Genomic DNA, 26454 nt, shown 5'->3' with positions numbered 1-26454 from the left:
CCTTACCACATTCTCCCCACTTAGTGACCAGTTTAGATACTGAGTCCAGGATGACATCTTCCCTTTACATCTTATTAACCCTTTCACGCAGGTCTCTAAAGATCTCCTCCCTCTCAGGACCTGTACCTTGTCCTCACCCTCCTGGCACTCCACAGCTTTGGAACATCATAAATTATTTGGAAAAAGAGGTAAACAGTGAGGTGGCAGAGTTTGCAGATGATACAAAATTATTCAAGATAGTTAAGTCCAAAACAGACTGTGAAGAGTTCCAAAGGGATCTCACAAAACTGGGTGACTGGGCAACAAAATGGCAGATGAAATTCAGTGTTGATAATTGCAAAGTATCGCTCATTGGAAAACATAATCCCAACTATACATACAATATGATGGGGGTCTAGATTAGCTGTTACAACCCTGACTGCACTGAAGTCAATGGCAAATCTCCGGTTGACTTGGCTGGAGATAGGATTTCACCCAGTGTCTCCCCAAGTCTGATCCTACAAGCTCAACTCTGCCAGCGCTCCCATCACTACAAACAGGATTCCACGCACAGCTGACTTGTGGAACAGGACTCACTCTATGGGAATTTACTGGTACACAGCTTGGGAGCTGGACCAAGCCTACAGCACTCTCAGTGAATTCACCTGCAGAAGGCTCATCGTGACTCTGCGGTGCACCCAGTCCAGGTGTATCCAGCTGGCAGCTTACATCCCGCCCATACGTACAGCAGTAGGTGGTAGGAGCTAGGATTTTCAAAGGGGCCCAAGGGAGTTGTGTGCCTAACTCCCTCAAGGCTCTTTAAAAATCCTTGCCTACATTGCAAGACAAATCCCTCCCTGTCCAGTCCACACAGCGGCACTGCCAGGAGACACTGGGTGTGTGGAGACATTGATTTTGATGCCTTAACTGACTCCATTGGAACAGCAGGCATTACCTCCATGTCCAGAGAGCAGTGAATGTTGTCCTGGCCTTTGGCACTCCCATGTGCTGATAGCATGTCCTGTATCTGGCACCCTGACATTAGACAACATGTTTCCTAGGCAGAGAATAATTTGCCTGTATATGTTTGTTGTTCTTTTAAACATCCTGTGAATGAATAAAAGTAAAGGGACCTGGATTGAGAGGGGCCTAGCCCCAGATCTAAACTCCCCACACCTTAGAGAAGTGCAGATCCAGAAGAATAATGACGCTTTAAAATCTCTCAGCATTCTGCTGTCTGCAGAGTCAGGCAGCCATCTCATGTTGAGTTCAGTCTGAGTCTGAGTGAGCTCAGGGAAACTTAATTTGAGACTGGGAAATTAACAGAACAAAAAAGAACCAATGTAAATGCCCTTCTGACTGTTTGTGTGCGGGGGAAAAACATACCATTTACTAATTTGAAACAAATGCAAATTTCATTTGGGTACAAATTTTATTAAGAAAGTTATAAGTGCATACACCGTTACCAAAAGACATGATATAGATATAAAAAGTGTTTATTTTCAAAATACTGTATGAAAAGGAATTATTTTAAAAAGCACAAATGTATATAATATCTCCATAAAGCTGCCTTTCAGAAAAACTTTTTCACATTATCTGGGAAGTGTTTTTTTTCCTCAATAACAATACAAAATACAGTATTTGCCACATTCTTACAACACTGATTTCTCAATGATCAGAGGTTGGAGGATGCATGCAGCCCTTCCATGGTGATGTAGATGCCTTCTTCTCTGGGTTCAGTGAAGATCTGGATTTGCAAACAAGGCTATTATGTGACTGGATGGTGGTAAAGGTTAAGTTTGTATTTTGGATATGAGCACTGACAAGTGCCTATATGCTGTAATGGACATAGATCAGTACAAGTTTTCAGAGAAGAGGGGATCGTCAAGATCCCAATAAAGGCAAAATAGCAACAAGAAATTATATAAGAACTGCATATTCAATCAAATGTGTACATTCAACTCGGAATACAGCCTCCGTTGGAAAAGACCAACCACAGTCACCCTTGCTCAAATACCACACCAGTTAATAACACATTGAAAATTCACCCTTCACGCTTTCTCAAGCAGGACTCAGATAAGACATCAACATCTAAATCTACTACAGTTGTAAAGCTCATATAAACAGGAGTATTGGCACAGTGATCAATATCACATTTTCTTTCCTTTGTGATCTTTAAACCTGGGATTCTATGGCTGTCACTTAGAAAATAGTCACTCGTGAACATTTCACATTTGTGGAAATTGCTCTTTTGGCACTGTTTCAGTGTTATTTTTTTTTCTTCCTCTTCACATTCACGTGTAGACAGCCAGGGCATTACTCCTGTATGCCCCTGCTTCCTTCCCCTGAATTTGTCTTTGGTCAACAGCCAAATGTAGAAAGCAAAACTTACCACGGATTCATGTCCGTGGAACCAGATTTATGAAACCAATGCACTGCCACTTGCTAACATCGCAGGGGGCCACAGGAATCATAAAATTATAGAATCATAGGCCTGGAAAGGACCTCGAGAGGTCATTTAGTCCAGTCCCCTGCACTCATGGCAGGACTAGGGGTTAGCTAGAAGTGGAGCACAATTCAAGTATTAGTGCAAGAAGCTTTCAATTGTACAGGGATTGATTTCTCTAGTGTAAATTGCCTGTCTGTCATTTCTGTTTCCTGATTAACACTTCTGATGCAAATACTATAGAGCAAACAACAGAACCCTCAGAGATCCCAGTGAGTCACTTGCCCATAGCCCATAAAATAGGTCATTAATGTTCCCTTCTCCCACAAAGCATCTACTTCCCTACGTGACTAGGACAGCCCTCCAAGGCCTCGTCTACGCTAGGGGGAGGGATCGACCTAAGATACGCAACTTCAGCTACGAGAATAGCATAGCTGAAGTCAACGTATCTTAATTCGACTTACCTCGCGTCCTCCCCCGTCAACTCCGCTTCCACCTCTCACTGAGCTGGAGTTCAGCAGTCCACGGCAGAGTGATCGGGGATCGATTTATCGCGTCTACACTACGCATGATAAATTGATCCCTGATAGATTGATCTCTACCTGCCAATCCGGCGGGTAGTGTAGATGTACCTCAAGTGACCAGTGCCCTTCCATCAGTGTGATCGGTGCTGCTGCACCAGCCTTGCTGACTGTTTTTGTCTCCAGCAGGTGGAATTGCACCAGTGCCATGCATGGCTTACAGTGGCTTTGCCTGTCTACACTAAGGTGGCAGCAGTTATGATGGCTGACACAGGGAGACCAAATGCAGTGCTCTGAGCACTGACCCGCTGAGGTTGGCTCTGTCACCCAGGAAGTCAGTCCTCACACTAAGGGCTGTTTAAAGGGGTTCGCCATGGAAGGCAGAACATGGTTTTGGGTTTTAAAGGGCCGCTGTTGTGGCAAATGCACCCAGTCAGAGAGCGAGATTTCAGTCTAAACTGGCTTCAATGGGAGCAGGATCTGAGCTGGTGCCCAGTTCAGACAACATGAGTGAGGAGTCACTGTCCAGCAGATTATCATTCTGTGTTAGAATAGAAATTTGTAGGCACTTTCTCCAGGGCTTCTTTAAAAACCTGGGAGTGACTCCTACCTCTGATGCAGGAATATACTTTCCAGCCAAGTCACTGGCAACTGCAGACACCTATATCAGTAGGGAATCTGGCCCTTAGGTGACAAAACACACAATATGGAAGATGCACTGGTCTATGGTTTTCTTGGTCACGGAAGCTCTTTTTGCCTTTACACAAATGACAGAGGGTCTGACCTTGCTCCAGTTGAAATCAGCTGTAAAACTGCCATTGATGTCAGTGGACTGATGTCAGTGGTGCTGGTTCCCTACTCCCCAAATGCCTACAAAAGAGGGTGCACAAGACATGAAAGCACCAACAGCGTAGGAAAAAAACAATGGGCCAAATCACATGCACTGTTTTCAGTGGTTTCTGCATCAAAGCTGATGGGCGACATGGTGCCCACAGAAGCACATCCTGTAGGGAGGAGAACACTTAGTTTGCCACAGTGACCAAAGTGGAAAATAAGACCTCCCTGGGACAGAAAGAACAGTCCTTTCGCATGTAAGTTACTTGCAACAGAACAGAGTGCTTAGAATAGTAGCCCTTGCATGCCCAGAATACAAGCTCCACATAAAGGAAAAGATTCCTTCTGAAGAAACCCCACCGAATACACAATGTTGGGTATCACACAGATATTTTGCTGCTCGGAATTTTCCCCATTTCTCAATGCACAGTATAACAAAGAGACTGCCCCGTTGCTGAAATACCTTTCCTCTACATTTCCTATTTCATACATCCTTATACGTGGTTACAGAGCTGGGAATCAAGAGGAAGAAATAACAGGCCTGCAGGGTTGCCGGAGGTGGCACGTGTCTCCTGAGTGATACCTTGTTGCAAATAGAGCTCTGGACACTAGTTCGTTTCACTGGCAGACAGAGGCATCTCCGCCTGGGAACTGGAAACATTTGCCCGCACGCACACTCGCAAAATCACACTCTGCTGTGCAGACTTGGGCCAGCCCCAGTGTTACTCTCCTGCCCTGTGTCCTGTCTCAGATAGGGCTGCAGACAAGCTCTGGTTACAGGAATGGGAAAATGCATTGCTTTTTATGCTGAGTCATTGGGAGCATAGGAACATAGGAATTACATGATCGAATTGCACCTCACAGCTCATGTCCTGCTAGGTAAAAACTCTTGGATGCTGGCATGAACTTAACAGCGATTGCTAAATAATACAGGCAAGGAAAACAATATTATACTGTAGGGTTAGTCTAAATTCATCGCTGCCACCAGTGCTAGATGATAAACCAAACTACAAAAAGATTGTTTTTTAAAAAAACAAACACATTACTCCATAAAATTGTATTGTGAAAGCAAGCCAATTTGTGCAAAAAAAGAAGAGAAAAGCCTTTGGAAATGCATGAAGCCTTGCCTTTGTGCTGCATGATAACAGTGAAATGCTTTCATTCCCTAATACTGGTTATCTGCTCTCTGGGTCCTACAGTAAGAAATCCTGTAGACGGCTTACAATGCTTGCCTCTTACATCTTGAACCTCCTGTTGATGAAGAACAAAGTGAAATACTATTAAGGTTTCTTTCAGTGGAAAAGAGCTTAGTTATCAGGCCTAGTCACATAAGGGTTGCCACTACATTGTGTGTCAAGACAAACGCAAAGGCAGTTCGGCTGCATGGTGCCTGAAGGAGGAGCTCTTGGGGCCCTGAAGCCTGAGCCCAGCATTGGTGGTTATTTTTGCAGGTAATGCTGATCATAGTTAGTAAAGTGTCCAGCGCTAAGCAGGAGAAGGGCTGGCTAGGAGGCTCATTCTGGACCTTGAAGCCTGAGCAAGGAACACTGCTGCGCACAGAGATCCAGCAAAAACGAATGGGGGAAGTGAGGATAGTATGGGGTTAAAACATGATCAGAACTGGCCCAGGGAGCAAAATGCAAGGAACTAGGACAGCTCTGCAAAGGGGGATGGTGCAGAGAGCAAGGAGCAAAGGCAGTACAGCCAAGCCACGCTCCTCTTGTGCTGCACGGACGTACATCACCATTCGCTCATCTCTGAGCCACTGGGCGGAATCTAGCTCTGAAAGGGGACAGGCCAAGCCCTGCTCTGTTTAGCTCCCCTTGGATGTCAGAGTGGATGGCAGGCAGGTGTCTGCCTTCCCCTGGAGTTAGCTGGGAGTGACCATTTGCTTGGGGTCATTTGCTCAAGCAGAGGCGGTCTGTTCCAGCCTGGTCCCTCAGATCCCAGGAGCTCACTGTGCCCTTTCTTTGGTGCGTCTGAGGAGAATCAGCTTTGCAAATGGCTGTGGGTTAATATCAGGCTATTAAAAAAGCTTCAGACCCAACGCTACCCCAGCCAGCTGTGCAGAAGCACATTCTGTCCCTTGCTGTTACCCATCTGAGCAGATCAGCCTGTGTGTGATGAGCCTCAGTGACAAGAGCTGCTCTCAACTCGCCGCAATCAGTAGCCTCGGACACTCGTTTGAACCATGACAGTTACTAAAAGTTAAGCAATTTTCTTCTCTCAGAAAGACACAGAAGATCTTAAGTCCCATACCCTGCTCTCCCTAGCACAGGAGATCTCAGGTCTGTGCATGCGGAGAGAACAAAATATGGGAGCCAAGATCCCCCATCCACAAGGGAGAGGAGAATGTTGCCTATCTGCATCACAACATGTACAATCCTCTGCCAAAATGTACCTAATCACTCAGTCTAATCTAATAGTCCCAAGAAAACAGGTGGCTTTCCTTAATACCCAGAAATGATGGCCAATGTAACAGTCTGCACTGCACACCTACATTCTGCTTTTCTCATTTAAAACATCAACAACATATCTACAGATGTTGCTTGTTATTTATCTCTGTCACTTAGTTATCAAAAGGACAAAACTAAGCTCAACACAGGGAACCACAAGCAGCTGAATCCTTAGCGTGCCTCCAATTCTGGCTTACTGCAGGGCTCAGTGTGCCTCAGCTTCCCCACCTGTGAAATGGGATGATAATACTTTCTCCACCTAACGACCTCCACACTTATTCCGGGAATGAAGCAGCTAATGTCCATAGGAGGGGTTGGAAATACGAAGCATTGGTGAAGCACTAGGTATTTTCCTCTGCTGGATGTTTTAAGTGGGATGAAACACACTATAGGACATTAAAAGGTTTTGCATTTTTTAAATAACAAAGCTGAAATATGATATTTCACATCTTTTTGTGCAGTGTTAATTAGCAAGTCCATACTGTGTGAGTGCCCATTGGAGGCTCACTCTATTATTTCATCAACAAAGGGCCTGTGTTTTTAGAATATGACATTACATAAAGGTGAGTCTCTTTTTAATAGCGTGAAATCCCCACCTCCTCCTGCTGGCAAGTGCTATCATAAGCAGATGCTAATACACAGCATGCACAGGCCTTTCTTAGCACCCAGGACAGAGTGGGGAATAGTCAGACAAATCCGCCTTGTGACTTTCAAGCTGGGTTCTTTAAGCAGTTTTTGAACTGAAGAAAATGCATGACTCTAATCAGTGTAAATGCAACAAGGCCATTTTAAGGGTGTGAAAATGAGTCCTTTTCGACCATGCTCTGACAGTCTCTAAAATCAAGGCTGTTGGCCCAACCTGATCCCTGGCGTAACACCACTGACCTGCCCCAACATTACCATAATTTCTGAGACCCTGACAATCTTTTACTGTATGTACCCTTGCAACCCCGCTGACAAGCAGGGCAGTGCTCTCATCCCCATTAGGCAGGGCATACAGACTCAGCGACTTGCACAAGGTCACAGAGGAAGGCTACGATGAAGCAGGAATTGAACCTGGGTCTCTCCCAGACTAACACCCTACCCAAGGGCCATCCTTGCCCTCTGGGAACTGGCACAAACCATGGAGTCGAACTGGGCCATGTGTCTCTTGGTGCTGCTATTTATTTTATAAGGGTCAGGAAGTGGTCTAACTCCAAAGAAAAATAGAGAGAGACAGCCATAGAAATTGGCCAGATACAAAGGGACTGATTTGCATTGACACCAAGACCCCTTTACACCACTCTGGCAAGGTTAAGTGGCCTTCAAGTGGATATAAATTACAGTAACACCCACTTCTCGGCCCTCATTGCCACAGTGGTGTAAAGGAGCCTTAGTGTAAACCAGAACCAGGCCCAAAGTGTCCCAGTGATAAGCCATTTCCACATACTAAATAATCCCCATCAGAATATTTCTACAGCGTCTGGCAAATAAGGATCTCAAAGCAATGTACAAGTACCAATTAATGGGGCTGGCTACACTACACACCTCGTTCGGCAGTGTGTAGGGTACGTGCAGCTGCATGCTGCAGTGAAAAGCAGACTGCGTCCACGCCCCAGCGTGTAGCTACATGTGCCCGTGAAAGGCTAGAGCAGTCAATGGGGAAAGGCTGAGCCTCTCCCTGACAGGAGTCTTTTCCTGCAGCAGAGGAAGACTCCAGCAGCTGGAAGGTAGTAGGATATGATGCTGCTAAAAACAGCAGTGTAGACAAGAAGGCACGGCTTGTAGAGAGCTGTGCAGGGTATGTACTCACGTATGTTCTACAGCCTGCAGCGTGTCGGTATGCTACTCACCTAAGCTGGCCTCCCAGCTGTACTGCTACTTAAACCCAGGCTAGGGGGCTACACAAGTGCGTACACTATGCACCACTGAAAGCAGCATGCAGCAGAGATGTAGCGTGAGTCTCCCAACACACCTAGGAGGCTGAGAAGCATCATTACCCCCATATTACCCCTGGGGAAACTGAGGCATGGGTAGCTCAGTCATCTAACTTCCCATGCACAGTGCCTGCTGAAGTCAATGATCTGTGGGCACTCAGCACAGCTGAGGATCAGGCCATCAGTGGCTTGCCCGTGGTCTCACTGAAAGGCGGCAGCAAAGGCCCAGCATGTGACACAAACACTAGAAGGGCTTTGCAGAACATCAGGAGATATGGACCCTGACTTTTTATCCTTAGTCATTATTTACAAAGGAAGAAGAGCTACCACTAATTGATTGACAAGTGCTAGAACTAAGATTGCAGCCGACCACTGAAGAGTTAGAAGTTTCCTTATTTCCCCCAGAAGACTCAAGGGGAATCTTTTTCTATTTTACTTTCCTTTCCCTTCCAGACTTACCAGCTTTCCTGTTTATGCCAGAGAAGCCAGCTGAGCTTAGCAAGCTCCAACATCTGAGGCATAAGGAAGAGTTGGAGTCTGGGCTACGCTAATGCTAGATGGATGGGCAAGGTGCATACTCTGACCTCTCTTTCTTCTTGGATCTGGTAACTCCTAAAGGGCCCCATTTTAAAATTTGTACTAGAGTGAGGAAGGAGGATTATCAGGGTTGGGCTGTAAGTTATTAAGTGAAGGGAATTATGGGTAGTTAGCAATTTCAAGAAAGATCTAACTTGCCCTGTGCCAGTCAAAATGGATGTGAGATTAATAATATCGACTAGCATGGTTACGCAGTAGTCTTTAAAGCCAGATAGAAGTTCTGAGCTCCCAATTCCCAATAATGTTAATTACGGCTGTCAATTAATTGCATTGTTAAACAATAGAATACTAATTGAAATGTATTAAATGTTTTGGATGGTTTTCTACATTTTCATATATATCTTGTATTCTGTTTTGTAATCGAAATCAAAATGTATATTATGTTTTATTACAAATATTTGCACTGTAAAAATGATAAACAAAAGAAATAGTATTTTTCAACTCACCTGATACAAGTACAATAATGCAATCTCTTTGTCATGAAAGAGCAACTTACAAATGTAGATTTTTGTTTGTTTGTTACATAACTGCACTTAAAAACAAAACAATGTAAAATGTCCGAGCCTACAAGTCCACTCAGTCCTTTTCTTGTTCAGCCAATCTCTAGGACAAACAAGTTTGTTTACATTTACAGGAGATAATACTTCCCGCTTCTTATTTACGATGTCACCAGAAAGTGAGAACAGATATTTGCATGGCACTTTTGTAGCTAGCGTTGCAAAGTGTTTACATGCCAGGTATGCTAAACATTTGTATGCCTCTTCCATGCTTCGGACAACATTCCAGAGGACATGCTTCCATGCTGATGACACTAGTTAAAAAAAATAATGTGCTAATTAAATTTGTGACTGAACACCTTGGGAGACAATTGTATGTCTCCTGCTCTGTGTTTTAATCACATTCTGCCATATATTTCATGTTATAGCTGTCTCAGATGGTGACCCAGCACATGTTGTTCATTTTAAGAATAGTTTCACTGCAGATTTGATAAAACGCAAAGAAGGTACCAATGTGAGATTTCTAAAGATAGCTACAGCACTCGACCTAAGGTTTAAGAATCTGAAGTGCCTTCCAAAATCTGATTGGGACGGGGTGTGGAACAACACTCTGATGCAGAAACTACAGAACACGAACCACCAAAAAAGAAAATCAACCTCATGGCATCTGACTCAGATAACGAAAATGAACACGCTTCGGTCCACACTGCTTTGTATTGCTATCCAGCAGAACCCGTCACCAGCATGGACACATGTTCCCTAGAATGGTGGCTGAAGCATGAAGGGATATATGAATCTTTAGCACATCTGGCACATAAATATCTTGTGATGCCAGCTACAACAGTGCCATGAGAATGCCTGTTCTCACTTTTAGGTGACATTGTAGACAAGAAGCGGGCAGCATTATCTCTTGCAAATTGTAACCAAACTTGTTTCTCTGAGCCACTGGCTGAACAAGAAGTAGGACAGAGTGGACTTGCAGGCTCTAAAATTTTACATTATTTTATTTTTGAATGCAGTTATTTTTGTACATAATTCTACATTTCTAGGTTCAACTTTCATGATAAAGAGATTGCACCACAGTATTTCTATTAAGTGAATTGAAAAATATTATTTCTTTTGTTTTTTTACAGTGTAAATACCTGTAATCAAAAAAAAATATAAAGTGAGAATTGTACACTTTGTATTCTGTGTTGTAATTGAAATCAATATATTTGAAAATACAGAAAACATCCAAAAATATTTAAATAAATATTTAAGAGTGCAATTAATCGTGATTAATTTTTTTAATCGCTTGACAGCCCTAATGTTAATATATTCTACTGATGTCACATAATTGTGTATATTACAGGAAGGTGCAATGAGTATAAAGCAGTAATAAAGGGTAAGCAGAATTAGTGAGCAAAATGCTTTTCTACTGAAAACCATCCTTGATATTCACTAGCAAATCAAACCCATTCATTTTTCAAATCAAATATTAGACTACTGTATTCGAAACACCTTCCGTCCCCCATAGCTGCAGGATCATAGCATGGAAGAGACCTAAGCATTTAAGCACCGGCATAGAGTAAGCTTGACACATAAGAAAACAAAGTAAATTTTAAGCAATTTGCAAGAAACCCTTCTATAAAATGTATTAATTTTTTTCCAGAAAAATAAATTCCCACATACAGTTGGGGGGCTGTATCATGAAACAATTAGCCATTTTTATTGCTGGTGCATAGAGGGTAATGTCACATTTGATACAATTTCAATACAAGTGAAAAAATATAATATATGGCTTATTGAAATTGATACGTTACATTAACATTTATAGATCTATAATTGTTTATTTTACAAGCCGTTAGTAGTTTAGAGGGATATCAGTTTTTGAACTACCAACGTCTGCATAGCTCCAATTCAAATATATGACTTGTTTAATGAACTATAAATATATTCTGAAATACATGTAATTGAAAAAGTCAAAGCTGTGCACTAAAATATATCAAAAACATGCCCCAGAGAGAGACCAGATCATCTATGGATGATCTTGGAGCATGGAAATTTCATGGGTGCCAGCATTTCTGATGGGAACATGAAGATCATGCCAGAATTGTAGGCTTAGGGGACACAAACATATGCTTTAACTGAACCAAATTCTCATCTGTTACCCTGGTGTAAATCTGGAGTAAATCTACTGAATTCAAGAGAGCAGCTTCAGGATTACAGTAGGGTAAGTAAGATCAGAATCAGACCTGAGACCAGAATCAGGCCCTTTGTTCTCAATGGAGCAGGCCCAGGTCTCCGCTGATGTGAGAGCAGAAGGTGACCCAGGGCCGTTACTCTGCAGGTTCAGCAAGGTACTTAAGCTCTTGTCTGTCTTTAAGGGGCTACTCACACATTCCAAATTAGACAGATGCTTGAGTACCATGCTGAACTTGGCCCTTAATGAAGCACAACACCGCTTGACAGCAGGAGGAGCTACCTGTATGTGAAAGGCCACATTCTGCTCTTAGCATCACCTGTGCCGAACTCCAGTGCCACTCCAGTGCAGACAAGCTCTGTCCACATGGACTAGAGTTGTCCCAAAGACAACGGGATAGCACACCGGGGGCAAAGGAAGGCAGAGAGCAGGGCAGGGCTGGAATCGCTAGTGATTTGCATAGTGGTTTCCATGCGCCCCACTCTCTGTAGCCTCACCCCAGTCCCAAAGGGATTTGACTGAGTCTGGGGGAGGATGTCCCCATCCCTGGCTATTGAGAAGTCCCCTGCCTGGAAGAATTCTTCCCCCTGGCTCCTGAAAGTGCTTCAGAAAAGCAGAGGATGGAGTGTCAGCAATGCACCAGCCTACCCCACCTCTTTTTCCTCTCTGATGCCCCTGACCCCTCCCTCCTTGAGGTGTCTCTTCCCCTCTGCAAATGTCTGGATTCCAGCCCTGCCTCACACAGAGAAAAAAGCAGCAGCTGGGGTAGGATTCAGCATGGCTGAATGAGGTGCAGAAAGGGGTGAAGGGTTCTGTGTGCACAGGGGGCCTCGCTGCTCCAAAAGCCACTGCTGCCTGGTCCTTTGGCAGAGCCCTTTCCAAGCAAGGAGCTCCCTCCCCTCTTCCCTTGATTCATTTCCCATCTGAGGCAGGCTGCAAAGACCTGTTTGCACAGAAATGACTGACAGTCTCTGTTCTGCGCTCACTCACAACAGCAGCCAATTGACCTGGATTCTAATGAGCCAGGCTGACTGGTGTGGGACCCTGAGCAGGAGAGCCCCATTGCAATGTCATGAGGAAAAACAGGCCGGCTAATGAGCCAGGTGTGGCTGAACACCATCTGGCAGGAATGGAGAAGGTTTGTTAGCAATGGATGTTGACTTGGCAAATTTTAATGGCAAAGGCATGATTTCTGCCTGCCAACCCCCACTAGCCCTCAGCTGCCGGTGCACACAGACTCCCAGCACAAAGAGGAGAAGGAGCTCCAGAGATACTTTACTAACAAAGACTCTGAGATAATTGTGGACTGTGTAGGGGAAGGGAATAAAGGAAGCATTTTCCTTGGGAGAACTGCTCTTTTAGAAAGAGGGAAGCCCATTTTTGATGTGCTAGGATACCTCTTGCCTCAAATACTGACAAATCTCTTAATATAAAGTATAAAAAATACTGTAAGCCACAGTTTTAATATATACTGGGTAAACTCAGACCCATCTTCATAGCAATGCCTGATTTCACTGAGTACTTGGTCCACATGATTAAAGCCAGCCCTAAACATCCTACCCTTTAAGTTCTCAGGTGTGTTATCTGTAAGTCCGTATGTTTCTTGCCTTACTTGTTTAAAGCTTTTTCCAGATATTCCTGAATCCACTTTAACTTGGGATCAATGCACACTTGCTTACTGTTGTTCTTCAGCCTTGCACTGTCAAAAGAAAGAGAAGATTTGTGGTGTGAAGACAAGGGATATCATTGCACAAAAGGCCTCCTGGGCCGAAGTCTGCCCTCCATCCTGCCTGCACACTTCTAGTGAAGACAATGGAACTGCACAAGCTTACACCAGATGTCAAATTCTGCTCTCAGCTTCACAAGGGTGAGACTGGGGTAACCTCACTAACTTCATGGGAAGTGCTCTGGATTTACACCAGTTTAAGGGCTAGCATAATTCAGCCCCTCATCTGAATCTCATTTGTTGGCAGCTGTTGGGTTTCATGGGTGTCAATGAGGAAATAAATTGATTCTTCGGATTTTATTATTAGCATCCGCATTGCTGTCAGTGCCAGGCATGTGTGAGGTGCATTTCATTTGGAAAGAACTGATGAGCATACACAGTCTGTGCAACAGATTAATTAATAAACACCTCTGAACATTGCCTGATGCTCAGCCCAACTCTGAACTTTCACCCGGTTTTAGAAAAGAAACCAACTGGACTTTCGAGAGGATCCAAAAGGTTCTTCTCTCTTTTTTTTTTTTTTTAATTCTCATAGGGGTTTGCACTTCCGGTCTCCAGACAGGGAAAGAACTGGAAAGGCTAAGTTGCCAGAGAGGAACAGTCTGTCATGTGTTTTCCAATCAGCCCCGGAAATGGAAGTTCCAGAAATCTCTTGAGAAAGCCTGTTCTCATGAAATTTCCAGCGCAGATTTACAGACTCAGGAGGTTTAGATTACATACGTTACAGATAAAGATCCAATCTTCTGGATGCTTATCTGAACTAAACTCCATCTCCCAGCCCCTGGATAGTCATCTGTCACTGGCTTCTGGGTTCAATGGGAAACAAATAGCACTTTATCCAGAACGTTTAAAGCTCTGTAAAGCCAGGCACTGATCCTTCAAAGTGCTAAGTACCTGTTCTGAGTGCTGAGGTCCCTCACCTCCAGCTGAGCATGGTGGGAGTTGAGGGCACCTGGCATCTGCAGGAGTTGCACAGCATCTTGCAGGATCAGGCCCATCAATGCCACACTAACAGCGCTGGCAATATGTTGTAAAGGAATTACCACCTCTTACTATGCATTGACATAGACAGGCCAAATTCTGGTCTTCATTACGGATGCAATCCTGCCTGATACTGAGCACTTTGGCCTTGATCCAACAAAGCACTTAAGCACACGCTTAACTTGAAGCACCCAAGTCTCATTGACCTGGGTCAGACTGCTTAGCTGCTTAAGTAAAGCACCTGCTTAGCTATCTTGGATTGAAGCCAAAGTGCTCCACACCTGCAAGACTGAGCCTTTAATGTCTAATAAAAAGGAAGCCAATAAAAGAAGCAGGGGGATCTGAAATGTTACTAGTTCTGCAATCATGCAAATACTCATGTTCTGGTCGTACTGCTGTGGACCCGATCCTGCAGTCCCTCCGCCAATAGGGTTTCCATTGGGCCTGGTTTTGATCTCACTTATGCCAGTGTAAATCAGTGTAAATCCCTTATGCCAGTGTAAACCAAATTCAGCAAAGTCAGACTCACTGTCTTCACATGGGAACTGCAGAATTGGCCTTAATACGGGAGCGTAACAAACTGAAAGCACAAACAACCACTCTCCATGCACAGAGTATTTAAAGATAAAGACCAGCTTCTATACAATTTGCTTGACTTCAAAGAGAATTTGGCTTGGGGAAAAAAACCCACAGGATCACTCCATAAATCCATAATATGGGGTTCCAATTAGATGTTTCAGTCCTAAAAAATGATGGATTTCAAAGCAAACAGCTTTGATTACTTATTTAAAGTCCTCAGATCCACCATCCAGAACACATCATGCCACATAGCAACTGAATTCAGTGTTTGGATACAATCTGCTAAAATGGGATTTTTAGAAGTTAGCACTTGTTTTGTTTTTTAATTTCTGTTGGGTCCAAGGGCCAGAATTTCCCGACATTCTGTGGCGTTTGAATTTAGGGTTCCATTTCGGGTACATCTCTTTTATGTCAAATTTTAAACAAGTGGGAGGAGGGGGTTGGATCATCTGTTCTGTAGACACTAAAATACACTGCAAACAATAAACATATTCAGCCCATGTCAGGGGGAGAGAAAACAGGTTTTTTTCATTTCAATACGTCATGGTCTTTGCCATCTCTAATTACTTCGCTCTCATGTTAATCAAGAGAAAAATGCATATCGCATCAAATCTCAAATTTCTGTCATTATGTTTAAACTACTTCAGATCATTCCAAATCCCCTCAAAGCCTTCCCAGTGGGTTTCTCTTGACTCTCACGATGTGTATTAGGCATTCCCAGAAGAGCACAAATCCATGTACTTTAGCTGTTTAGATGCATGCCTCTCCATTCCATCAAGTAGCAATCAGAGCTGGCGAAACACACAACACATCATGTTTATGCCATTTTCAGGAAGAGAAAATTATTTCTCAGTTTGGACTGAATTGTCCATTGTCCTCCACCAAAATGAAAGGCAGGGCACATGCAGGAAATGGTGTGGGTAGAATATTTTTTAAAATATATATATTTTTACTTGAAAATGAATCTGACTAAATATGTGGATTTTTGAGAAATCACATGAAACCTCATAGGTTTTTGGCATGCAATAATGGAGAGTTTTTTATAGCTCTGATGGTGCAATTTAAAAGGCCATACAGAGATCTAGATCCATGGCAGATCTGTTGACAGTAGCAGGAACTGAGCACAGAGGATAAGACCTGATAATCACGCCTCCCACAAGAGTTGAGGCTATTCAGCACCAGGGCTGCTGGAGAAATGATTTTTTCCCCATGAAAATTTTCAACAAAAATTATTATTTTTTTTGTTTATGTTTTTAGAGTCAAAATTTGTCTTTGTTCTTTTTTGGATTTGGGATTTTTGATGAAAACTTTCAAATTCCCATTGTTTTTTTTCCTGAAAATGCCCCTACCCTCATCAATAAAAATGAATTCTTTTTTTCTGAAAACTGTGAAAAAGCCATTTTCCGCCGAGGAAATTGTGCTGACTGAAACTGTTCTACTTGCTCTGCTCCATACCTTGCAGAAGGCGCTGGGCCCCATGCAAATTCAAACCCAGGCTGGGGCAGTGCATAGAGGCTGCGGCACCTTTTACAGAGGTTGACAAAATCCTTCAGCTCCCTTCCTTGCCCAGCTTACTGTCTGAGGCCAAGGAAAGCCTTAAAAAGCACCCAGAGACTTACACAATCTGCAGCGAGCAATTCGGGGTGGTCAGGATTTTGAGGTGCTTGATGTTGGCTTTAGCCACATTGCTCTCATAGAACCTGCAGGGGCATCGGTAGGTCAGGCCGACGGGTTTCTCTGTGGGATGCAGAAATAGAGAGGACACACATTACTCGTTCCTTCTTGGCGGTGGTGCCAACCTGCAGCCCAGTGGCACTTACAGTTTCTCTCCTAGAGAGACATGAAGGAAACATATAGATGAAGAGAGCCATGGAACAGCTGTGGCCTTGGAGCAGCGTGTCAAAACCCTCTCCCGTTCCCGTCGGGGCCTTCTAATCCTGCTGCTTGTGATTTTAGAAGACAAAGGAAGGGGTGAGAAACTGGACCCTAAGAAATGGAGAAGAGATTAGAATAAGGAGCTACTCAATTGTCCTGAGTTGCTGCTGGTAATTAGATGAGATAAAGGATAGAAGAGTGAGGCACTTGTCTGCTCTGTTATTCTTGCTAAATGATTTTGACCTGAGGCCAGATTAGAAGGTAGGCAGCAGAAAGCCAGGAATTCCAAGGAGTCCAAATCAAAACAAGGGGCTCTGCTCAGGTGCAAGCTCCTGGCTGGGAACTGATCTGAAGCAGCGTATGCCAGGGCCTTTGGGAGCTTTCCCAGCGTCCTGTTGTATGGCCTGGCCTGCACTCCCAATGCCGAGTGCCTGCTGGCAGGGGGCTGCTCCCAGAGTAGGCACTCTGCAGCGGGAGACAGGGCATCAACAGTGTGGATTCGGAGCCTTCTGATCTTCCTGCACATGACACAGACCTGGTCTACACTAGGCGTTTAAACCGATTTTAGCAGCGTTAAACCAATTTAAAGCTGTACCCGTCCACACAACGAGGCCCTTTATATCAATATAAAGGGCTCTTTAAACTGGTTTCTGTACTCCTCCCCGACGAGAGGAGTAGCGCGGAAAGGTATTGCCATGTCCGGATTAGGTTGTGTGGCGCAAATCGGCACGTATGGCTCCGCGTATCCACAGGCACATTGACCGCTCTGGAAAGAATGTGACTCGATGACTGGCCAGGCTTGACAGAAAAGCCCATGAACGTTTGATATTGCATTTTCCTGTTGCCAGCGAGCTTGATCTATCGTGGCAGGAGCACCAATCAAAAGTGCTCCAGATGTAGAACAGTACAAGAATCTGATATAGTTTGAGACAAATCTGTCTATCAGAGCTCATTACAGAAGACGAATGCCAAGCTTTGAAAAAATCCAGCTATGATGCAAGCCAAGCACAGTGCTGTTGTGAAAGCAACGGAAAGCCAAAGAATCAAATGCACGCTCGTCGAGAAGGAGGAGGACTTCACTATCCACAGTCCCCGTCACCCCTCTCGAAAAGCATTTGCATTCTGCTGAGCTCCCAATGTCTGTAGGGTCAACACGTTGTCCGGTGGTTCAGGGTACTCATCAATTTACTCCCCACCCCCCGTGCAAGAAAAGGGAAAAAATCGTTTGTTGATTTCAAAGTCACTGTATGTCTACTGCAATGCTGCTGGTAGAAAACGGTCGCTGGGCACTGAACAGCAGCATCCTCTCCCCCCTTCCCTGGGGCAGATGGACACGTGCAGTAAGAACGGTAACTGTCCTCTCATCACCGAGTCTCCTGCTGCCTCAGGTGAGGTCAGCGGGGGCAACCAAGGTAAAATAGGAAGACTCCGTCCATTCCCGCAATGGTACAGAACTGGCTCGTAACCGTCCTCAATAATAGCCAACTAGGGGCTGAGCGTCCATCACCCCGCGCCCCTTTCATATCTAAAGCAAAGAGTTCTACTGCCTGGATCATCATCGCAGCGGGATCGCGCCCTCTCCCCTCACCTCTTAATGTCTGCTGGACATCAATATGCAGCTGGAGCTGCCTCCCCCTCATTTATCTCACAAAAAAGTCAGTGCCTTGCTTATTCTGCAATTCTTTAATTACTTCATCACACAAATGGGGAACCCTGCATGGACCTCCAGAAGGGTTGACGGAGAGGAAGCAACGGTGGAAGTTGTTCGCCGGAACACCTCTAGAATGGCAAATGCAGCCATCATGTTGTGGATCCTGACACGGAGCGCTAGCTCTCGTCTCTGATACACTTTCTATACACTTCCCATATTTTAGGCAGACTGACTTATCTTTAGAATACAACATAAAGGAGGGAATGACCCTGGGGGTCATTCCCATTTTTGTCTTTGCGCCCCCGGCCGACCTCAGCGAAGGTCAGCCAGGAGTACCCCTGACAGCAGCAGACGGTACAGAATGACTGATAACTGTCATCTCATTGCCAATTTACAATGGCACAGCAGATGGTACAGAACAACTGGTAACCGTCTCTGCTACCTTTCAAAGGCAAATGAATGCTGCTGTGTAGCGCTCCAGTACCGCCTCTGTCAGCGGCATCCAGTACACACAAGGTGACAGTGACAAAAGGCAAAACGGGCTCCATGGTTGCCATGCTATGGCATCTGCCAGGGCAATCCAGGGGAAAAGGGCACGAAATGATTGTCTGCCGTTGCTTTCATGGAGGAAAGAATGAGTGACAACATTTACCCAGAATCACCCGCGACACTGTTTTTGCACCATCATGCATTGGGATGTCAACCCAGAATTCCAATGGGCAGGGGCAACTGCGGGAACTATGGGATAGCTAAGGGATAGCTACCCACAGTGCAACGCTCCAGAAATCAACGGTAGCCTTGGTACATGGACACACACCACCGAATTATTGTGCTTTGTGTGGCCGCGTGCATTCGACTTTATACAATCTGTTTTACAAAACCGGTTTATTTAAAATCGGAATAAACCTGTAGTGCAGACGTACCCACAATCACAGCCGTTCAGGACACCCAGTCATGAGTCATTCCATGTGCTACATGTCCCGATTCCATACTGCTTAAAATCAATGGGTAGTTTGCCATCAACTTCAATGAGAATAGGACCATATCTAGGCCCTGAGCTTAAAATTCTGGAGCAGATGGGTATGCAGGACAGCTCGGCTCACTCTTGGGGCTGATCCTGACCTCTGTCCCCAGGCTGAGTCCCCACTGAGGTCTGGAGGGACTGCATTATCCAGCCTCTAGTGTGTACACAGCTGAAATTGTGACTCCTTCCTGAAACGTCTGCACACTATAATAGAGTCGGGGGCAGCTTCTCTGGGGCCTGCAGGACTCACCTTGGGACTTTCATAAGATTTCAAACCGTTTCCCATTGGACAGTTGTTCAGTTGCTGGTTGTGAGCTCTTTGAGGGAAGCTGATCAATGAAATTTGGCGCAGGATCTGGGTTCAGATCCAAATTCCCCAGCGCAGCGCCTGAAGGAGTTTTGGATCCAGTGTTGCCTTCCACGTCTCTGTTTGTTTTGCTACAGAGCAGAGCCCAGTACCCAAACAAAGCTGCCCTCAAAGGCTATGGAACAGAAAGGGACTTTGAATCCCGCGCAAGTTGCAAGCTCCTTAAACTGCTGTCTGGGAAGGTCAAAAAAGAGGCAGCCAGTAAAACTGCACCTGATCTCCAAACACTAGACACTGACTAATGTTCGTCTCTAGTTACGCTCAAACATACCCTGGGGCACAATGCTGGGGGATGCACTATTCCTTCAAGAAGGAAATTACAGGAAAATCCTTATCACCAGCAACCTTTATGAAAGATTGTGTGAGCCAGTGTCTGATCCCCACTGCAGAGCAATTGCAGTTGCAGGGAAGAAACGCAGAGTAACCACTGACCTCAACAGAATCTTCCAGTTTTACTCTGGTGGTCAGAATCTGGGCTGTGCATAACGACCATGGAGGCGGGTGTGTAAGGACTGTTGGCCAGTATCCATAGCGTTTGTCCCATAGAGTGAATCGGGGCATTCTCCTGGGCTAGACATGACTATCTACTGACTAGTGATTTTATAACCCAAGGAACATATATATCAAAGTGAGGCTGTACAGGCAGTATCTCATTACAGTGAGCAGCGCACCGGGGAGTGGGCAGCATGTGCATCAGGTCAGCTCTCAGCGTCAGCCCTGGGAAGCCAGGGGACCTCTGCTTGCAGCTGCCTTTTTAGTGCTCCAGCCTAGGGAGGCAATGACTTCCCCAGAGCTTCCCCTCCCCAGGTCAGACGGACACACGCTAGGGCTATGTCTCCACTGAGAAGAAGGCAGGTCTCTCCCAGGTGATCACTGAGGCAGGTAGCATTTTACCAGGATAGCTACAGTGCTTCAGTGATCTCAGTAGAACCCCAGCACCGGGCTCTGACCCACAGGGTGCCTCTCCAGCTGGAGCTGGAGGTGTAACTCCCCGCCCCCATATCTGCTCTGATCCAACTAGTAGGCTAAAAGCAGGATGGAGGTGGAGCAGCACAAGCCACTGAGCCCATCATTAGGGCACCTCTGTTCTAAGCCCGCTAGCAGATCAGAGCTGGTGCGGGTCCCACTGAGGCTGGAATTTACCCCTTTCAGCTCCATCCCTTGTTATCTCCCTGTAAAATCCTGAGCGGAGGCAAGGCCCGTAGGTGGCCAGGTGAGTCCAGGATAATACCCCTGGGGCTGGCCGCACCTGGCTTATCCTGCAGTAAAACAGAGCCTCCACTCCACTGTGTTTTTACAGCAGGAAAGCCAAAGGCTTGTCTACATGGGACAGCTGTACCAGTTACACCAGCACAATCACACACATATAGTTAAACCCATCTAGCCCTCCATGTGGATATTTTTATTTCAGGATAGGGTGGCTCTTCCCCCTTTGGCTTAAATTCCTTCCAAACAGGTAGAAGATAACATCCCCAAAAAGGCCTCTTATACTGGAATGAGTGTGTCCACAGAGGGTTACAGCAGTTTAAATTCCCACCTGAGTCTATCATTTCCCCATGTAGCCAAGCCCTGACACGTTATGTATCCTGCCCTACAAACACACCACTGTGTAGAGGAAGAAAACAGCACCAGCTGAGCCCACCATGTCTGCTTAGGCAATGGATGATGGGGAGTTTTGCCTGGGTAAGGATAGCAGGGGTTAACCCAAAGGGGCTATTTTACCAGGGCACTGACTAATGTAGCTAGCTTTCCACCACAGATCAGAAACCAACCAAGAAAGCCACCGTGGCAGGCTGAATGTGGAGGGGGCAATCATCTTCCACTTCCATTGCAAGGAGGAGTCCCTGAGACTCCTTTATCACGCATTTCTCCCCCCCCCCTTTCCCACCAGCACGACTCACAAGTGTTTCCCTGGGCTCCTGCTGGTCCTGGGGGCTTGGGACATCATTCCTGCATAGAGGGTTGGAGGGGGGGGTTGTTGAATATTGCTGTATTCAGCAGTTTCACATCATGATGAAATTGCTCCACTTTTAATAAAGTGAGATTGGGGGTTGAAGGTCTGCTCCTAGCTCAGTGTTTCCTTTATTTATTCATACAATTCCTGACACACACACACACCCCTTAGTCTCTAAACCCACAAACTGTGAGTCACCCGGAGAACTCAGCCCCTGCAAGGAGCCTGCCTGGAGCTGCTGCTGGAGCAGCGAGGCCCCTAAAGGAAAGCAGCATCCCCTCCTCCCCACCCAGGTGTGCCAGGGGCCAAGGGGCTGCAGGAGCCCACCGCAGCCAGGGCAGCTGGACTGTAGGCAGGGCTGTGCCACTGTGAAGCCATGCCCACAGGAACAGTGCAATGGGGTCAGATAGTCACCACCCCGTGCTGAGTTTACCCAGGCTGCAGCCAGTTGCCATCTGCCCAGGAGTTACAGTCCCGATTGAGGTTGGGGGCAAGAGAGGTGAAATAGCGGGAGAGCTAAAATCTCTGCCTCCCACTGCCTAAACAGAGGGGGGCACGCACATGTAAGCGAATCCAGGGGCAGCTAGGGCCCAATCCTGCACCCTTCGAGGCAGTGGGATTTTTGCCATTGGAGGCAACAGGATCGGGCACGCTCTCAATAACTTGGGAGTGACACTAACACAGCGAAATCTCCAGCCTCCCTGTGGGTTTTCTTTCTAGTTCCCTGGAGGAAACCGATGGGGTGAATTCCTGCAGGGAGACCTTGGGCAGGGATCATGCAAGTTACAAGGAGCCACTTGCTGGAATATCTCCCAGCCTAGAGAAGGGACTTCATGGCCAAAGGAGTGGGAAACGCGCGTGTGATCAGCAATCGGTTTACCTAGAACAGGGGTCGGTAACCTTTCAGAAGTGTTGTGCCAAGTCTTCATTTATTCACTAATTTAAGGTTTCAGGTGCCAGTAATACATTGTAACATTTTTAGGTCTCTTTCTATAGGTCTATAATATATAACTAAACTATTGCTGTATGTAAAGTAAATAAGGTTTTAATTAAATTAAAATACAGAGCCCGCCGGACCAGTGGCCAGGACCTGGGCAGAGTTAGTGCCACTGAAAATCAGCTCTTGTGCCGCCTTTGGCGCAAGTGCCATAGGTTGCCTACTCCTGATCTAGAGAGAGATCCCATGGGGTAGCAAAGGCTAATAATGCACAGTGAGCAAAAACTCCCTTCACGTTCTGCCCTGGGGAGACGGGGATTGATTTTATACATCTACATTTGACCCAGCCTGTGTTTACATTTTCTCCTTCTTAAATACAATTTCGCGCCTCCAAAACGTTGATCAGCCAGTCTCTAAACGCCCCTGATGCTCAGTTAAGAGAATCCGAATTTTCCCGGGTAGGGTGTTATCTTTATACATCGGATTCATTTGCACGCCAGACAGATTTTGTAAAAAGCACATTCCCGACGTATCGTGCACAAAGAGATACCTGCCGCGATTGCGCTCGGGAGTTCTCCTCTCCCCATACAAACATTCGCGGGTTTGTTTCCGAAAGGATCTGATCGCTCGAAGGACCAGCTCCCCACAAGCCAGGGGAGCGGTGCAGTTTGTTGGGGGTGGGGGTATCAAGGAGGCCGGTGTTTCGCTTGTTTCCCAAGGGCAGGGGCTATTTCTAGGAGGGCTTTTGTCATGGAAAACGTCCCATGAACTCAGCAGCGATTAGTTCGCATTTGCTACCTAACCGCGTCTGATCTCGGGCACCGAGATCAACACAGGTTCGCAGGGGCCCGGGTCTCAGGGCTCTCCGGAGCGCCACAAGACACCCCCACCCCCAATCAGCAGACCCAGAGACACATCCAGACCCAGACACACTCAACACACGTGCCACCCTCCAGCTGCCCCAGCTCAGCCGCGCGCACCCAGGCTGGCAGCGCATACCAGCCCCTACTAGCCCGCAAGATCCAACCCACAGCAGATCCGGGCGGCCGCCAGCTGCCCGGCCTGGAGCGGCCAAGCGCCGAGTCATTTTCTTTTTTCTCTCGCTGCTGTCCGGAGGAGGGAGGTTTGGTCCCCCTGCTCCAGGGGAAGGAGTCCCACGGAGAAGTGGCCGCCCGGGGCTGGCTGGGAGCAGACCCAGAGCTCCGCAGCTTCTGAGGGGTAGCCTGGAGCTGCGCTCCGCTAGCTGGAGGACAAGGTGTCGGTGTTGTGTAATTACAAACACAGCTAGGGCGGCTCTCGCTTTGCACCCAGAACCCCCTCGGCAGCCTGCCCGAGCAGATAGCCCCACTGCCACCCCAGTTCCCCGAGCCCTGCCGGGGCTACCGGTCCCTGCTTAGAGGTCGCTGCGGCGCACGGGAGACAGAAGGCGCACGGAGGGGCTGGGGACTGGCCGGGCCAGAGAGCTTTGCACAGAACTAGACACCGCTGGGCAAGGACACGCGAGCAAATGCCCACGGGCGGCGGACGCCAAGTCCCAGCCGTGGCGAGATCCGCCCGTGGGGATCGCTCCCAACCGCCGCGTTGCTGGTTTCTCCTTTCCAAGGGAAACCTCGGCTCAGCAGTCGCTGGGGACCGGCCAGCCCCACAGACACGCACCCCCCAGACGCCGGGGAAACGAGTTGCAAGTGGGCCGGGACTTCTGCAAAGTCCTTCCCGTGGGCTGAGAGTGCCCCTCCCGCCCGGCCCGTGCCCCGATCTCAGCTCCAGCCCCACAGTGCCTGGGCAGACGGCTGCAATGCACTGGGGGGAAAGGCCGCCGCGACCCGGGGGGCTGGAGTGGAGCCATCGCACTTACCCTCCGAGAGAGAGAGGGAGAGCAGCAGACAAGTGAGCAGTGCCAGGGCTTTCCCGTCCATGCTGGCGAAGGGGGCGAGCTGGGAGTGAAAATCCGGAGGCTGCTGCTGCCGGCTGAGCTCTGCTGAAATGCCTGGTCCCCTCCCCTCTATAGAGGGGGGCGGCGATGAGGGGCGAGGGGGAGGGGGGTAGCCAGCGATGATTTATTGCCCGTGGCATGTTATTACATCCTTCCTTTGCTCCTATTGCTGGAACCCAACCAGACAGCCAGTCGCTCGCAGCCTGCGCCCGGCGAGGCCGGGATCGGAGCTAGCTGCGGAGCCCGGGGACCCCAGAGGATCGCCAGCTGCAGAATCGATGCCTCGCTGCCCCGGGGAGGCTGCAGGAGAAGGGAGTGGGCAGGCTTGGGGGACAGGCCATGTCCCCTCAATGCACTTGTCGAGCGAGGTGGGGAGGGATTAGCGCCTCTCACCCGCGGGCCTGCAAGGAGGGGCTGGCCGAACCCGGGTAAAGCAGGCAGGCAGAAATTAAGATTAAAGCGGCACTCACTAAACTGGGCGGGCTGCCCACCTGGGATGTGGATCGCTTCTGGGTACCCCAGTCACACTGATCCGGAACCCGCTGGGCCAGAGTCCAGAGTAAATCTCCTGGCTGGCATGTATTTAACACTAGGGTAACCCGCTGCCCCCTTCCGTCCAGCGATTTACACCCGCCAGCTTGACAGCAGCCGCAGGCCCTCAATGGCTTGGCATCGGGAATGCTTTTCCTTGCGTCTAAACAACACCATTCGCTCGTGAGCTGAGCCCAGTTCCACATCTTCAGGCCCATCTCTGCTCCTTTGTCTTGCAGATGCCGCTGGGTTAGCCGGCACCTCCCCTGAAAAGGCCCCATAGCCATGCAGAGCCTGGCGGGCAAATGGGGCCACTTACCATGGGACATTACAGCATTGTCAAGTGTAATTGACTTGAGCATGTCCTCACTGTCTCTGATCCAAGCCCACGGGGTCTGTTTGTTGCCATTCAATCCTTTAAATAAACATTGAGGGTTCGAGTCAAATTCAGAGGCTGCGTTTTAGAGGAGCCCGCATGGGAGGCCAGGGGAGGGGGGCAAGCCAGTTTATAATGGCAATGCTAGGCTGGCAGGGGTGGGCAATGAAGGTGCTGATCAGGGTGATACAACAGGGGGCTTACACCGAAGCAGATACACCGAGCTAGCTCATTTCTCTAGCTCCAGGCTCCTTTTCTTTACCTGCCCAAAGATCATGGCTCTATTAGACACCTTTGAGCTGGTAATAAAGGGCCGAAGGGTGCCAACTCCCTTACCAATGCAGTGGGCAGGTCTGCCTCCAGGGCCTCACCCACACTCCCCTGAAGTCAATGGAAAGACCCCACCAGTGCTCAGCACAATGGGGTCCTGGATCTGGAGGCCGGTGAGATGAGACAGACAGATGGATCCGTAGATCTATTCCATACACACCCTTCTGTCTGTTCAATCTCCCAGCCCTGCTGGTATCTGAGCAGTAGTATAATCCAAATTAACTATTCTTATTATATTTTCAAAAGGACCTCTGAGATTTTTGGAGCCCAAGTCCCATTGAAAGCCAACACAACTTGGGCTCCTAAGTCAATTAGACCTTTTGGAAATTATAATACATTTGAATCCTATGGAAATTTGTACGGCTTTTTTTTAAGAAGTTGTCTTTATTTTCCCTTTACTACCCACACAGAAAACAACAATGAAACAACATAACAACAACGATTTCACTCCTGGCTAATGTTCGAGTAGTAAGTATGCTGAACAGTGCAGCATTCTGCACAGTAAACGAAGGAAAAGAAACGCGTCAAACCCTAGTGAAGCTGCTGGTGAATCTAGGGCAGATGTGAACACAAATGTGAATGGAAATAACTACATCGGTTTTCCTTCCCAGCTCTTCTTATTTCTCTGTGAGGACGTTTATTTCTGAATAACAGAACCCTATTGCAGTTTTGCATATTGACATCAGCGGAAGGAAAATACGACCCTTAGACTGTAAACTCTTTGGGAAAGAGTGAGGCTGCCTTTGTGTTCTGGGGTTGTAC

General features: G+C 47.1%; 1 protein-coding gene across 1 annotated transcript; it reads right to left on the bottom strand.

The window, feature by feature from the left end:
- Window positions 1-1403: 1403 nt before the first annotated feature.
- On the bottom strand, window positions 1404-24489 carry CXCL12 (C-X-C motif chemokine ligand 12). Its single transcript, XM_032766656.2, has 4 exons — window positions 24378-24489; window positions 16334-16451; window positions 13041-13127; window positions 1404-5031 (listed from the first exon to the last, which is right to left on the bottom strand). The coding sequence occupies exons 1-4, from the start codon at window positions 24436-24438 to the stop codon at window positions 5016-5018; spliced, it is 282 nt and encodes a 93-aa protein (XP_032622547.1). The 5' UTR covers window positions 24439-24489; the 3' UTR covers window positions 1404-5015.
- Window positions 24490-26454: the final 1965 nt, after the last annotated feature.

Source organism: Chelonoidis abingdonii, chromosome 16 (assembly GCF_003597395.2).
Source record: "Chelonoidis abingdonii isolate Lonesome George chromosome 16, CheloAbing_2.0, whole genome shotgun sequence".
NCBI classification, from domain to species: domain Eukaryota; kingdom Metazoa; phylum Chordata; order Testudines; family Testudinidae; genus Chelonoidis; species Chelonoidis abingdonii.
The sequence above is the reverse complement of the archived record's forward strand: the minus strand, read 5'-3'. Positions and strand labels throughout refer to the sequence as shown.